Consider the following 17,105-nt stretch of genomic DNA (forward strand, 5'->3'; position numbering starts at 1 on the left):
TGTTACTGCATCAGCATTGACATGGTTCTGATTGTACATTCCTACAATAAAGTATCAAAGATCAGTGATGATCTTTGCAATCAAGTAACAGCTAACAACAGCATGCCTTTATATGGCTCAAATAAATTAAGGGTTGATGATTAGTTAATGCAAAGTGACGATCAAATAATGATGAAACCTTTGTATGCCAAAATACTCTGCTTCTTTTTCTAGCCGAATACAATTAGATTCAGCACCAGTCAGAGGACACAAAGAGCTATTGGTCATTCTTCTCCTGAAGGGATAATGTGTGAAACGACTGCCTCAATTTCACAAAGTGAAGAATCACATACAGGCAATAATGTTAGCTTTGGATTAAAATAAACCAATACTTCATACTTCTGCAAAGCATCTTTGACATGGTATGCTTTCTCACATTGTTGTTCAGTCCCATGACTGTTTTACACATGGCTACATTATTGAAGCCATTGCACAACAAATTTACCATAATAATTCAATAATCCTAGAAGGGAACTCAATTTTGTGTCACATTCATTGAATGTGGTGCTCCTAAAATAGCTTCCATCTTTTTAGGTACTATATGTAGGCCTTCATTATTAATAACATGATCCAAATATTGGACTGATGTCTGGAAAAAGTCACTTTTCTTTCTTGATATGCAGATCGTATGCTTGAAGATATTCCAATGTTGCTTCTAAGTTATTCAAGTGCGCCTGCTCACTGGACCCTGTAAGTAGAATACCATCCAGGTCACATTGTACACCAAACAGACAACTTAAAATCTGATCCAGCAATCTTGAGAATAGGGCTAGAGATGTTTTTCCAAAAGGTAATCTTATAAATGAAAAAGATCTTTGAGTAATGGGTGAGCTTTAGTGGCTACATTCATCTGTAAATATGCTGTGAAAGATCAATCTTGCTGAATATCTGCCCACTTGATAAGCCAGCTAACAAATCTTCAATTAAAAGGAAGCAGATATTGATTAGTACACAACAGTAGATTGGTTTTAAAATCACCATGAATACAAATTGAACCATTTGGTTATGATGAGAAAGCCCAGTCACTTATTGTAACCGGCTCTAACACACAAGTCATACAAATTCTTCTTAAACCTTTGGACAAATAAGATGCTGTAGGCCTGTTTTGACGTTGACTAATCTGTTGAAAGAACACAGTTAAGTGTTATCTTCTCCAATCATGATCTCCTCATGGAGGGGCGACTCTATTTGCCACTCAACTCTATGTTGGCCATGATGCAGCCCTTTAAAAGGTATGATCTCTTCACTATATGTCCTTGAAATCACATGAAGATGCTTCAGCTTTTGTTGCTATGTAGTCTTAGGAACTAAGACACAGCAGCACCAGTTGTCCATTTAATTTTGGAATCACCCTAAATCTATTTGATTCACACTGTATGGATGTGTTCATTTGGACCTCTTCATCATATCTCTGGACAATCTCCTCTTCACAGTCTTAACTTACAACATGGAAGAAAATATTTCTTCAAGAATGTGAAGAACAAGTTGCATTCTCAGGGGAAGCTGGCCTAGTCCAACAATTTTCTGCAATGTAATCCATTTAACCACAATTCTTGCATTGACTATCCTTGCTTCAGCATTCACTCACTGAATGGCCCACTTTGGCACATCTATGACAAAATTGTTGTTTTGATTTCCTATGGGCAGTTCCCAACTTGTGGTCCTGCCTCCTCAGTTCTACTGACACAGAATTATATTGCTGTCTTTAAAGTCAAAGTATGTTCAGTAAGAACATCAGAAATTGGAGAGAAATCTTTGTATTCTCACTGGCTACAGGGGAGGTCCTAGAGGATTGGCAAATAGCCAATGTTGTTTCTTTGCTTAAGAAGGATAGCAAGAATAGTCCAGGTAATTACAGACCAGTGAGTCTTTCATCAGTGATAGGGCAATTATTGGAGAGGATTCTTCGAGACAGGATTTATTCCCACTTGGAAATAAGTAGACGTATTAGTGAGAGGCAACATGATTTTGTGAAGGGGGGGGTCGTGTTTCACAAACTTAATCAAATTTTTCGAGGAAGTGAAGAAGGTGATTGAGGGTAGGGCAGTGGATGTTGTCTACATGGACTTCAGAAAGGCCTTTGACAAGGTTCCTCATGGCAGACTAGTGCAGAAGGTGAAAAACCAGAGGGCATGGGTTAAGGGTGAAAGGAGAAAAGTTTAAAGGGAATATTAGGGGGGGCTTCTTCACACAGAGAGTGGTGGGAGTGTGGAATAGTTGCCGGATAAAGTGGTAAATACAGGGTCACTTTTAACATTTAAGAAAAGCTTGGACAGGTTCATGGATGAGAGGTGTGTGGAGGGATATGGTTCAAGTGCAGGTCAGTGGGACTAGGCAAAAAATGGTTTGGCACAGACAAGAAAGGCCAAAAGGCCTGTTTCTGAGCTGTAATTTTCTGTGGTTCTATGGTGACATCACATGGGATCAGAGGTGAGCTGGCAAGATGGATACAAAACTGGCTCGTCAAAGAACACGGAGGGTAGCAGTTGAAGGGTACTTTTCTGAATGAAGGGCTGTGACAGGTGGCATTCCTCAGGGATCAATACTGGGAACTTTGCTATGATTTTGGAGGAAAATGTAACTGGTTTGATTATTAAGTTTGTGGACGACACAAAGGTTGGTGGATTTGCGGTTAGCGATGAGGACTATCAGAGGATGCAGCAAGATATAGATCAGTTGGAGACTTGGGCAGAGAGATGGCAGATCGAGTTTAATCTGGACAAATGTGAGGTAATGCATTTTGGAAGGTCTAATACAGATATGAAGTATACAGGAAATGGCAGAACCCTTAAGGGTATTGATAGGCAAAGGGATCTGGGTATACAGGTGCACTGAAAGTGACAATGCAGGTGGAGGAGGCAATCAAGAAGGAATACAGCATGCTTGCCTTCATCATTGAGTTTAAAAATTGGCAAGTCATATTGCAGCTTTATAGAACCTTAGTGAAGCCGCACTTGGAATATAGTGTTCAATTCTGGTCACCACACTACCAGAAGGATGTGGAGGCTTAGGATAGGGTACAGAAAAGATTTACCAGAATGTTGCCTGATATGGAGGGCATTAGCTATGAGGAGAGGTTGGAGAAACTTGGTTTGTTCTCACTGGAACTACAGAGGGTGAGGAGTGACCTGGTAGAAGTCTACAAGATTATGAGAGACATGGACAAAGTAAATAGTTAGAAGCTTCTTCTCAGGATGGAAGAGTCAATTACTAGGGTACACAGTTTTAAGGTGTGAGGAGCAAGGTTTAAAAGAGATGTATGAGGCAGATTTTTTTAAAAAACAGATTAGTGGGTGCCTCATTGCTGGGGGAGGTAGTGGAAGTAGATAGGTAATGACTTTTAAGTGATAAGTTGACAAATACACGAATAGGATGGGAATAGAGGAATATGGTCCCTGGGTGGGTAGAGGGTTTTAGTTATGTCAGGCAGCATGGTCAGTGCAGGCTCGGAGGGCTGAAGGGCCTGTTCCTGCGCTGTAATTTTCTTTGTTCAGCAATCTTTTTGGATAGCCTCATATTTGAAGCCACAGACATGATTGTGAAGAGTACCTAATAACTCACCAACTCATCGTTCTACAAGTTTTAAGGTTGTCACCATCTGAGCAGTGCTTCTGCCTTCCACTTGATTCCTTCCGTGAAACCTGAACAGTTCCGTGAAGATCAATGGCTTTGGAGACTAATGCTCTTGAAGGATCTTTACCAAGTCATCACAGGGCAGAAGAGGCTCATTAGCCCATCAGTTTTGCACCAACACTTGAGAAACACCTAACCTATTTAATCCCACTTAACAGCAATAGCATGTCATTAACATTCAAGGTGCTCATCTATGTACGAGCAACCCACCTCTACCAAGAGGATGGTGGTGATTTGGAAAGTGCTGCTTGGGAGGGTGGTGAAGAGATTTCCCCCTCATCCCCCTAAACCTCCTGCTCCTCTCCTTGAACTTGTGTCCCCTCATGACTGGCCCTACTACTAAGGAGAACCGCTGCTCCCTATCCATGCCCCTCATTCTGGTACATCTCCATTAGGTCACCCCTCAAGTCTTCTCTGCTCCAGCAAAAACAACCTAAGCCCATCCAATCTTTCTTCATAAATGTTCCATCCCAGTGAATCTCCTCTGCAGTCCCTCCAATGCAATCACATCCTTCCTATAATGTGCTGACCAGAACTGCACACCAGTAACCTCAAAGTTCTTCACAACTCCAACATGACCTCCTTACTTTTATAATCTATGCCTCAATTGATAAGAGCAAGAATCCCATATGCCCTTTTCACCGCCCTACTAACATGCGTTTCCATCTTGAAATCTATGGACAAACACGACAAGTTTATTAGTGGAGATGATAGATTGTCCCCTCCCACAACATGATCTCTCTTTGCTCAACTAATAATGCAATACCTTCTCCTGTCTCACAGTCTACCCTGACTCTTCTCCCTATGAAATTGTGCTTGATGTCAACCAGATTCCCTGAAAAGAAGTTGAACCATCTTGATTCCCAAGTGCGAAGACCAAGAGTGCCTTAAAGACATTGATAACTGGTGGCCAATCATAGGTCCCATGTTGCTACACCTCTTCACAAAGATCACGGCTAAGCAACTCAAGTCAAAATCAACCCTAGGCAGAAAGGGTTTCTAGCAGTAACTCCCAAATGCAAATGAGAACACTGCAGTTCTAGAAAAATCAAAGAATAACTGCGAGAGCCTTGGAGTTGTCTTTGTCGATTTGGCAAAGGCAAAATTACCCAGAGCATTTGTGGACATAAGAACATAAGAACATAAGAAATAGGAGCAGGAGTAGGCCATCTGGCCCTTCGAGCCTGCCCCGCCATTCAATAAGATCATGGCTGATCTGTCGTGGCTCAGTTCCACTTTCCCGCCCTCTCCCCATAACCCTTAATCCCCTCTCTTATCAAAAACCCATCAACCCGCTTCTTAAAAATATTTAGCGAGGCAGCCTCCACCACTTCAACGGGCAGAGAATTCCAGAGATTCACCACCCTTTGAGTGAAGAAGTTCCTCCTCAACTCCGTTCTGAACCGCCCCCCCTTTATCTTGAGGCTGTGCCCCCTAGTCCTACTGTCTTTTTTGAGCGGGAAGAGTCTTTCCACCTCTATCCTATCCATCCCATTCATCATCTTATACGTCTCAATGAGATCTCCCCTCATTCTTCTAAACTCTAACGAGTACAAGCCTAGTTTATTCAGCCTCTCCTCATAGCTCAACCCCCTCAACTCCGGTATCAGCCTAGTAAACCTCCTCTGCACTCCCTCCAGGGCCAAAATATCCTTGCGCAGGTGCGGCGCCCAAAACTGCACACAGTACTCCAGCTGCGGCCTCACCAATGCCCTATACAGCTGCAGCAAGACCTCCCTACTTTTAGAGGACGTGTACACAGACAGCATCACAGTGGTTGAAGGGAACAGAACTGTGACCACTGCCATGGATAGAGAGGGCCATAAAGCAAGGCAACCCACTTTTTCACTAATCCTATTTAACATTGTTCTGGATCCTTTGATATGATCTCTGGAGAAAACTAATTCTGGAGTCTCCATATTCCTGGGAGACAGAAGAGTCAACTGCTCAGCTCTGGCCTTTGTGGATGACATTGCTCTGCAGAGTGACTTTGACACCGGGATGGAATGGAATCTGAAGATCCTCCAGTCCTTTTGCCTACATGTGGGTCTGACAAAACCACAAAAACAAAAGGCTTCCACTTTATATACCAATTGAAGACCTTTCTGTATAATCTTGGCAAGAACAGGAAACTTTGGAACAAAGCCATATCCTCCCAGGCAAGACGAGAAAAACCTGGGTGCCTGAACTGATCCTTGAGCAGGTGTGTCAGAAAGGCAATGGGAGAAGCTCAAAACCTGGCTGTCTAGCTTACAGGCAGCTGCTCCCCGACCAAGACACCAAATGAAAATCTTAAGGATACACGTCATTCCCAAAACCTTTGAGGAGTCAGAGAACATGTTTATTAAACTGGATCAAATCATATGAAACGCCACGTAAGAATTCCTACACTTCATGGCTTCCTGTATTCCAGCAATAGAAGCTGCGGTCTCGGTATACCAAAACTCAAAGTGCAAATCCCATCTGCGATTATTCGTAACATGTGGCACTGGAAGTGTCCAAAGATGTGATCATACAGTCTTCATTCCAACAGAGGCGAATACAACAACACCAAAAGACTGTGAGATTTCAAAGTCCAGGAGGAAATCGAAGATTTCTTATCGGACAAAATTGCAAAGCAGGAATGGACCCCATTGATCTCATCCAGGCATCAATGCCAGCATTCCTTGATCAAGATGCTGGGCCCCAGAAGCCACAAAACAGGTATGGAAATTTGAAAAATGGTAAAAGGTTAAAAATGCCAAAAGGTGCTGGAATCCAATAAAAAGGCAATATCAAGTACCTGAATCAAACCAGTTTTCCCAATTAAAATCGTCTCAGTTCATCAACAATTTACTTCTCTGAAGTAATTTGCACCTGACCAGGTCAACCCTTACACGGAGAAGGCTAGATACTATTAAATAGTGTTGACAGTGTGAAGCGGAAAACAAGACCCTCATACACATCTCTGGTTGCTGCCCTTCATAATGCATGAGATGAAATATCATAAGATATTAGACTAACTCTTGGCACAAGACTAGTGGCCAAGTATGGCTCCCACAGAAAGTTGGTATTATTCAAAAAAAAAACCAATGGGTCACAATGATAGATGTCACAGTACGATAGGATTACAGGGCACTTAGTGTGGGAAAAGGCAAAAATATAGTCATCTTGGGCCAGAGATCATGGAATTGACAGGATGACTCAAGCCCAAGTATTTTGGCTTCATGGTGGGTGCTAGAGGAAAATGGCTCAAACTCAGATGTATGAAATTCCTCGATCAAGGTACAAGACATTTGCCCAGCAGACATCCAGACTCACCATCACTGTTAGATGTTCAGCAATGTTAGATTTTCAGCAATAGGTGAGGAACATGGTAACACCCAAAAGCTTAGCTTTTGGCCAGGGCAACTGGCTGGCCCTTGGTGCCAGGGTGTGGGACCATAAAGAGAACAAGTGTGATGAACAACACTGGTTGTTAAATTGGTGGTGGGTAAAACAAAAACAAAAACAAAAATATTGGTGGATAAAAAATGTTGTTTAGTTAAGTTTTGTCAGTGACTAGTCCTTGGTGGTTTCTATTTCTATTGTAGCATGTCAAATGAAGATGTTATTTTTTGTTGTGCCATTTAACTTGTAGCGCTCAGTCTCATGCTTCCTGAATGGACACCACCTGTGGTAACTGTCCCAAAAACAGTGCAAACATCAAACTGGTACTGCCATATCAAACCCCTACCTCAAATATCAGTACAGCACAGTCTAGCAAAACCACAGCCAAGGGAATGGGCTTGGCAGAAATCAGCAGGGAAAGATGATCCTGTTGAGCTTGACCCTAGTTTGGCAATCTGAAGGGGTGACTGGTGTAGAATAAGAAGCCTCTGCCACTGGTGAAATACCATTACCTGGTGAGGCAAGCCCCATTTATACAGATGATCTGGAGGAGGGAACCGAGTGTATAGTGTTGAAATTTGCTGATGACACCAAGATTGGTGGAACAGCAAATTGCACAGAGGGTGTGGAGAGTCTGCAGAAGGATCTAGATAGGCTGGGCGAATGGGCCAGGAAATGGCAAATGGAATTTAATGTTGGCAAGTGCGAGGTGGTCCACTTTGGTAGGAATAATGGTAGGAAGGACTATTACTTACAGGGTGGAAAAACTGCAGCAGGCGACGGTGCAGAGGGACCTCGGGGTCCTTGTGCATGAGTCGCAAAAACCCAGCCTGCAGGTGCAGCAGGTGGTCAGGAAGGCTAATGGGATGCTGGCCTTCATAGCAAGGGGGATTGAATATAAAAGTAGGAGGTCTTGCTGCAGCTGTATAGGGCATTGGTGAGGCCGCAGCTGGAGTACTGTGTGCAGTTTTGGTCACCATACTTACACAAGGATATTTTGGCCTTGGAGGGAGTGCAGAGGAGGTTTACTAGGCTGATACCAGAGTTGAGGGGGTTGAGCTATGAGGAGGCTAAATAAACTAGGCTTGTACTCATTGAGACATAAGATGAATGGGATGGATAGGATAGAGGTAGAGAGACTCTTCCCGCTCAGAAAGGACAGCAGGACTAGGGGGCACAGCCTCAAGTTGTGGGGGGGGGGGGGGGGGGGGGGGGGGGAAAGGGGGGGGGTTTAGAACGGAGTTGAGGAGGAACTTCTTCACTCAAAGGGTGGCGAATCTCTGGAATTCTCTGCCCGTTGAGGTGGTGGAGGCTGCCTCGCTAAATATTTTTAAGACGTGGGTTGATGGATTTTTGATAAGCGAGGGGATTAAGGGTTATGGGGAGAAGGCAGGAATGTGGAACTGAGACACAACAGATCAGCCATGATCTTATTGAATGGCAGGGCAGGCTTGAAGGGCTGGATGGCCTACTTATGTTCAAAGCACTCTCATTTCTGGTTGGATAGGCACAAAATTGGGGCAATATACTTATCCCACCATAACACTTGAGGCAAGCTCAAGGACAGAAACCTCCTACAAGAGAAGGGCAAAAGCTCACTTGATCTTGATTTTCAGTATGAATACAGACTGAAAAAAAAAGTGTGGCCTCATGATCCTGCTGACATTTTGGGTTTTAATCAGGAGTCAGAAAATTTCCTACAGGGGTAACTGGCTTGTGGCAACCAAGTGTTCATGGCAATGTTGCTTTTGATTCTTCAATGTCAGCTCATCCTATCATTGTGGAGCAGAATTCCATAAGACCATAAAATATAGAATTAGGCCATTTTGCCTAGAGAGTCTGCTCCACCATTCAAGCGTGGCTGATATTTCCTACCCCCCCCCCCTCCCCCCATAACCCTGATCCCCTTATCAAGAACCTATTGCTGTCTTAAAGACACTCAATGATCCAGCCTCCACAACTTGTGGCAGAGTTCCAGATTGACCACTCTAGCAGAAGAAATTCCTCCTGTTTAAAGGATTGTCCCTTGAGCTGTTCAGTATTAGTAGGGAATGTGAGCTGCATTTAGACCATCATGAGGGGGTTAGTTTTGCCCTACTGGATGTGTGATTGCATAGTAATCCTGCTCAATACAAGAGGAAGCACAGGTTCAGCCATTTAGCGTATGTGCTTGGCTGAGGAACCAATGGTGTGAAACTGCCATCTGAAGGATTATGACTGAATGCCTCAGTCAGAATCCTGTCTAAGAGTAACAATACCCTAGTACCACAGCTCACTGGTTGGCCTGGGGTAGCTGACTGATTGGTGCAGAGTGTTGCTCAATTCAGGGCTAGAATGGAACCTGATGGGCACTGCTTCTCCCCTGTTAACTTAGCATGTATGTGGGAGAACTGGTTTCCCATTTGCTATCCCTTCAGGTTAATCATTTGAGTGGGTTGAGGGACTGGGGTGGATAAGAAACAAATTGAGTCCTTGGATTAACCAGCTGCCCTGTCATGAGTTTGGTTAACTATTTCTCAGTTACTGAAATACCACCTCCATTGACTGAAATAAATTCCAATCCTCTGGATTACCAGCTGCCCCAAAGTCAGTGGTGAAAATTGGTTATTGGTTAATAAGTTGTCACCTCTATTGGCAGCTCCACTTTGGTTTTAAAGTGTCAGTAGGTTTAATGCATGCCTAATGGTGTGAATCTGAAGGGTGCCATAGGTGGCCTTATGGGGCAATTCAGAGTGCTTCTGAGTTGCAACTGTGGAGGGGAGAAGGAGAACAATGTTGCCTGAGGTTAGTTGCTGGCTGGGAGTTCTAGGTGGCTTCCCCAGGCACCAGCTTTCAGTTTAGGGTCAGGGATGGTGTTAGGTTAGGGGCTAGAGATACAGCTGGTGCCCATGAAGGTCAGTTGGCTGGGTGCCAGCTTTCAGTTTATGACAGAAAAGTTTGTACAAAACAACTGGCAATGTCAACATTTTCTCACTTGGACTTTATTTGAAAACATTCCAACTTCAGAAGAGGATCCATCTTAGTGTTTGACAAACTGAAGTATATTGAGACTTAGTACAAAATGGAAACAAACTTAGTAATTAATTATGACAGTGGTAGGTACAGGTGCAGTATATAATATGGATGTGGGTTTCACTAATTTGGAAGGAAGGGAAAAAGGGAAACTTGTATAGCAATGTCTCAACTGAACTTTGCAATTCAGTCTGAAGGACTATTCCAAAAACTTGCATAAAGGGAAAAATGTCAAATTCAGTTTTGCCTCAAGGAGGTATTGAGTCTTACCATTTATATACCATGCATTTTTCAAAGAAAAACTGACAACTTGCCAAATGTGGATAACCTTCAGCTAGATTCTCAAATTTACAAAGCACATGCATTATAAAAATACTCTCAACTGATGAAGCATCAGATAAAATTGTTAGAAATGCTATACTCATACCACAGGTTCAACTGACAGTAACTTCTGCCAAGTGTAACATCTGGGCACAAAGAACAAAGATTACATCAGCATATTTCTTTACTGAAAGTGTAAGGCTTCAGAATGAATGTTAAGCAAAAGTGTTATATAAAGCCAAATTACAGTAGCCAGCTCTAATCCTGAATGCGATCTTCCTTGCTTGTGATCTGCACCTGAGATGAAGTTCTGCTTTCAGAAACATCAATAAGTAGAAAGATGTACTGAGGATTAGCCAAAACCAGCAATTTCAATTGGTATGGAAGGATTGTTTGGACAGATCAGTGTTTTAGTCCATTCACACTGTTTGTGCATGTTTCACTTTTGCAGGTGTGTAATTTTTGTCTATGATTTCCTCTTGCAGGAACATGTGAAGACAACGTTCATTTTGTGCCAAAGGATGTCCAGCAACTCTGAAATATAAAGAGTAACAATTAGTGACTTAAAATTATTGGCTTCCAGTGAACAATTCAAATTTGTTAGCAACATTTTCAGGTTTTGAAGAGGCTCCATGATCAACTGCAAGCAAATATGGCTAACAATTGGGTTACTCAGAGCTCCATGCTTCAATTCAAAGCAGTGAAACCTTCAAATTTGAGTTTCTACCACTGGAAGATAAAACCATGTTTGTATTTTGTTGGTTCTCAGTTATGTATCAATTGCAGGATTAAATCAGTTAGATAGAAATCAGAAATAATTACAAATCACAACAGGTAAATGCAGCAGTTTTTTTTCTCCCCATCATATTCCATCTCACACAAAACACCTTGCCTATAAGAGACAGCACAAGTGTTAACAGCTTTTCAGGTCCTTGTGGCTGCAAGAATGCTGGGTTCTGCAATCTTTACTCAGGAGTTTACCACCCAACTAATTCCCAAGGTTGGTGATACTAAAGTCTGGCCTGCTAACCTATCTTCAGTGGACTGAAGACCTCAATATGGATACTTTGTGCCTTACAATCTCATTTTAGTGACTGCAAACTTGCATTCAAATGACATCACTGCCTGGTACAACTGTACAATGACTAGTATACATTAGTGTAATGACACATGAAGGGACCACCTAACCATGTTAAAAGATGAGTGAGAAAGCTCAATGAGATCTCCTGAGGTTTTCAAAACATTTCCTTCAGCTTTGAAGTTAAGTGATGGCAGAAGAGTGCATGCCACATCAGTTGCGGAGCCACATGCCTGTGAGCGTGCAGAAGTGCTCTTATCTCTCAAGAACCCTTCAAAATGAGTCCAGATACGAGGGGAAATTTGATAGGTGTATAAGATTTTGATGGGTATAGATAGAGTGAATGCAAGCAGGCTTTTTCCACAGACTAGGGGAGAAAAAACCAGAGGGCATGGGTTAAGGGTGAAAGGAGAAAAGTTTAAAGGGAATATTAGGGGGGCTTCTTCATGCAGAGAGTGGTGGGAGTGTGGAATGAGCTACTGGATAAAGTGGTGAATGCAGGGTCACTTAACATTTAAGAAAAACTTGGACAGGTACATGGATGAGAGGGGTGTGGAGGGATATGATCCAAGTGCAGGTCAGTGGGACTAGTCAGTCAAAAAAAAATGGTTTGGCACAGACAAGGGCCAAAAGGCCTGTTTCTGAGCTGTAATTTTTCTATGGTTCTATATGAGATGGAATTTAAATTGCCAGTTATTGAAAGAGATACACCCTTGCAGACATTGCCATTAGTAATAGATGTTCTGGGTAAATAGATATCAAGTTTAGTATCAGTCTTGGATTCCTCATTCAGTTCCAACTCCTGATTCACTCAATCTTTCCCCATTTTCAACTATTCTACAATACATTTCTATACAGGTCTACTTGCCTTCTGGAATGTGAAGGGGCCTTTTTCAAAGGCTATCTGCCCACCCCCACATCTCCAATGATGACCTTCATTTCTCTCCCCTACTCTGTATATTTGCATACTGTCCTCCAAATTGCATCTCAATGGGACAAGGATTTTCTTTGTTATTTAATAGTGCTGTACTTGCATTCTCCTCAACAGCATTAAGCAAGCACTGAAGGCAAGAATCAATTACAGCGAGAGGCCCAAGAATGCTTCAGATGCACAAGTCACATTAGACACCCAATCTCTTCATACTGCTTGGACACCAATGCACTGACTGCTCCCTCAACCAGCAGTGATGCACATCTGGATGAAGGCTTTTACCCACAACATGACTAGTAGATTAGCTTCCAAAAAGCTTTCAATAAGACAAAAATCCACTGTCAATGTTTTGACATTTTGCTTTAAGAGACTCAAATCTGCATATTAGGAGTGAGCCCATTTTCAACTTCCTTTCCAGTTCCCCAATTCTTGATTGTTATTTAGTAAAAAAGGTTAAAATACACCACATTTACCGTTACATATTCAAATATGGGAATTAAAATACTTTCACTTCTTGTCAAGCTTTATTATTCAAAACGATAGCCATGCCACATTTACACATGAAACAGATGGCAACTGCAATCACAAATAATTGCAGGTATAACTTTTTATTGTTCACTTTAAATGCAGACCACCTTAGACCAAAAATAAGTACGTGAGTGGGAAAAAAAGCACAAGACTTAAAAAAGCAACAGAATTTTAATAGCAATTTACATAAATTATGCATGGAAAACAACAAAATTAAAACTCAGCTAGACCCCTTTGTGCCCTCAGCCTCATAATGGAATCATTCTGTAAGTAAAAAAATTATCCTGCATGTCAATGTTTTTTTTTTCCATTCTTGCAGAATTTGTTTTTGGACTGCTTTCATTTTAGTAGCAATTAAGACAAAGCCCACAGTTCTTAAATTGAAAGAGCAAATGAATTTCAACATTTCCCTTCAATGTGTTTATTATACATGAATTGCAAAAGCCATGGAAAGGAGGAAGCTATGCTCACTTGTTAATAAACTGTTCAAGTCCTTGCCTTCTTTCTTCTATAAAACTATCGTCGAAGATTCCATCATCCCCTCTAAAAGGAAGCTGACGAAACAGTGCTTTGCCAGGCAAAGGTGGTACCACAACCTAAAAAGGGAAAAAAGCTTTGAAATCATGAAGATTGCCCAAATGCAATAATTTCTAGCTAGAAAAATTGAGTCAAGGAGATGGTTTACAGTACACCATTTGTTCAATTCCATCTCCAGAGTCTGATCAATTGTGCAACATGGATATTCACCACAGCTGAAAAGGAAATTTCTTAAACTGGTGCGATCTAGTGACTTAAGATCAAACTGATAAGTAAAACTGTTTCATCTTGTTCCCATCACTGCTTGCTCAGACACATTTGGGTGACATGCAGGTGCACAAATTAGTCCAGCTAGTAGAATTATTGTATTCAATTTCCCTCAAGAGCAGAAAGGTTATGCTTCAATTACACAGGGCACTGGTGAGACCACATCTGCAGTATTGGTCTCCATAAGAGGATGCAAATGCATCAGAAGCAGTTCAGAAAAAAGTTTGAGACTAATACCTGGAATAGGCAGGTTGTCTAATGGGGAAAGGCTAGGCTTGCATCTGCTGGAATTTAGAATACAACTTGATTGAAACCTTAGAGGACAAGATGTTTCCTCTTGTGGGAGCATCAAGAACTTGGTCACTTTCAAAATGAAGGCTCCACCCAGTTAAGACAGGTAAGGAAAAATTGAGGGTTCATAATTCACTGCCTCAAAAAAGGTGGCAGATTTCTTGAATATCTTTAAGACAGAGGTAGGTAGAACGAACAAGGGAATGAAAGATGGTCAGGGATATACGTAGGAAGAATGTTGGATTGAAGTTAAAAAAAATCAGATCAGCCATGGTCTGACTGAATTGTGGATTAGGCTTGAGGGGCCAAGTGGCCTACTCCTGCTCCCAATTTGTATGTACATTGTAAATATATAAAGCAATGTAGACATTTAATTTAGCCAATTTTAAAGGGACTGGTCAAGAATATCCAGGGAGGAAATAGCATCAGCTTTTGGTTGAGATACTGAATACAAGTGCTTGAAGATTGTTTGATATTCTCATAACTGCTCCCCACTTGCAACAGTTTTTAATTTGTTCATGGGATGAGCACTGATGTGGTGAAAAGCTGCCTTTATATAGGCACAAAGGGTTCAACCCAGTGAAGTCAGGATGGTTTCCAACTTGCATGGGAACCTGCAGGCATTTCCATGTGCCTTCCAGGTGGAGATCTAGAGGTCATTAGTTTGGAAGATACTGTTAGAAACAAGTTGTAGATTGTACACACCGTACAGCAGTAGGAGGAATGTGTGTGGGTGGGGTGCCAAACATTGCCACTTGACCTCACTTAAGGGAAGGTCAATCAAGCAGCCAAACATGGGTAGACCTTATGGTACCACTGAAGGAAACTTGTGCAGTTTGCCCTGGGACTGGGCAAGATGACAGCTCAGTGACTATCGAGGATTGCTGTGCAGACATGGATTTGGGCCGGTGTCTGTGGGAGTTTGCGCATTCCCCAGGTGCTTCAGTTTCCTCCCACATGTGCTGTTAGGCTGATTGATTTGGGACCATTTATTCCTGCCAGTTTCCCTCAATCTAGATAGCCATAAAACATTAGATGGGGGTCGTGGGTAGAGAGGTGGACTGGTGGTGTTGAGATGGCGGCATGGGCTTGTTGGGCCGAAGGGCCTGTTTCCCAGGCTGATTTTGTTCTTTGGACTGAAGTGATTAACTTCTAACAGGCATCTTTAGTTGAAGCCATACCCAGCACAAAAATGGAGGATTTTCCCCCATCTAATTCCCATTGACTTCATTCTTACAAGGCTCCTGAATACCACACTATCAAATGCTGTCATGTCAAAGTTCTTTTGTCCATGTTTGGGCTAAGGCTGAAATGAGCTCACGAGCAGAGTGTCCCTGGAGGAGGAACCTAGAGTGGGCATCTGTAAGCAGGTTACTTGCTGAGTAGATTAATGGAGGCAGCAATTGGACAGATGGGAGCCACCTTATTTTTGTGGACAGGGCATATGTAGGCAATTCTGCACATTTATTCAATGCCTGTGTAGCTCTACTGGAACAGCTTGGCTAAGTTTGGAGCAAAAAGTCTTCAGTACTATTGCTGGAACATTGTAAAAGCCCATCAGCTTTGCTGTATCCAATGCTTTATTTCATGGCATCATGGAAGTCAATCTAGTTGGCTCAAAACAAGCACCTTTGCATTCAGGAGACAGGACAGAAAGGACAGTAGGACTAGGGGGCACAGCCTCAAGATAAGGGGTGTGCAGTTTAGAACGGAGTTGAGGAAGAATTTCTTCACTCAAAGGGTGGTGAATCGCTGGAATTCTCTGCCTGTTGAAGTGGTGGAGGCTACCTCGCTAAATATTTTTAAGAAGCAGGTTGATGGGTTTTTGATGAGAGGGGATTAAGGGTTATGGGGAGAGGGCAGGAATGTGGAACTGAGCCACAACAGATCAGCCATGATCTTATTGAATGGCGGGGCAGGCTCGAAGGGCTAGATGGCCTACTCCTGCTCCTATTTCTTATGTTCTTATGTTCTTATGTAGATAGAGCAGCCACTTGGTGCTTCTGCCAGAGGATGGTTACAAATGTTTCAGCCTTCTTTTGATGTGATGCACCCTCAGAGGATGGGGGCTTGTGAAGCCAATGCCTCAGATTGGTTGTTTCAATCAGGACCAAGTATGGTAGAACTGTAGACTTTTGATCTGACCCAGGTGTCATGGCTCAAAAGCCAGCTGCTTCCACTGTCTAGTGGACACTCAAGTGCTAACATGGCAACTACATCATAAGGATTACATCTGGTGCTGCTCCTGCTGTGCTCCCTGCATATTTCATTGATCTGGCTTGTCGATAACAGCCAGATGGAAGGAAATGCCAGCCATGCAGTTACAGATTGCAGTAAACATAATTCTGCTGATGGCCTGGTACCCAATTGAGCTGTTGGATCTGTCCCATCCAAAATGGAGGTATAGGTGACAGTGGCACATTGGTTAGCACAGCTGCTTCAGCACCAGGGTTCAATTCCCAGCTTGGATCACTACAGACTCCACATATTGTGATAAGAAACCAGAGCACCAGAAGAAAGACAAATCTGAAAGATGTGCTAGTTGGGTGCAATCGCCATGCTAAATTCTCCCTCAGTTCACCTGAGCAGGTGCTGAAGTGTGGCAACTAGGGGATTTTCACAGTAACTTCATTGCAGTGTTAATGAAAGCCAGCTTATGACAATAAGGCTTTAAACTTTAAATTGTACATGCTAAACCTAGAGAACCCCAAGTGTACAAAAACATCTATACCTGCAGTATAACTGCAATATTCAGTTAATATTCATGAGCTGAGAAAAATTGTCAACACAACACTTTCTTCTCACTACTCAAGATCCTTTTTAGGTCAAGTGCTTCAATGTAAAGTTACTAGATTAATTGGCTAGCAGCAATTCAAATTACTGATTTTTGTAAAGGCAGTTTCTTTTAATTTATTACAATCCCCAAAGCTCGGTATGATCCTGGACAAGACCTGCAAATTAGAGACCAGTAGATTGGTTGTCATAACAATTCAAAGCACATTACTTATCCAAAATAAAATCACAAGTATCCATGGTTTTACACAAAGAAATATCACTATTCAAGAGTCAAAGCAAGCATTCCATATCAGGAGGCCACTC

The 17,105-nt window shown here is 42.3% G+C and overlaps 1 protein-coding gene across 1 annotated transcript in view; it reads right to left on the reverse strand.

Moving 5' to 3' along the window:
- Positions 1-10,002: 10,002 nt before the first annotated feature.
- The window catches only part of snx3 (sorting nexin 3), a 34,991-nt gene continuing 27,888 nt past the window's right edge, over positions 10,003-17,105 (reverse strand). The window contains exons 3-4 of the mRNA XM_080193380.1: positions 13,383-13,507; positions 10,003-10,908 (exon numbers count right to left, since the gene is read on the reverse strand). Of these exons, the coding sequence (XP_080049506.1) occupies positions 10,794-10,908; positions 13,383-13,507 (240 nt within the window). The 3' untranslated portion in view covers positions 10,003-10,793. The remainder of the gene's footprint in view (positions 10,909-13,382; positions 13,508-17,105) is intronic.

This window comes from Carcharhinus amblyrhynchos, chromosome 7 (assembly GCF_965287045.1).
Source record: "Carcharhinus amblyrhynchos chromosome 7, sCarAmb.v2.hapA, whole genome shotgun sequence".
NCBI lineage: Eukaryota > Metazoa > Chordata > Chondrichthyes > Carcharhiniformes > Carcharhinidae > Carcharhinus > Carcharhinus amblyrhynchos.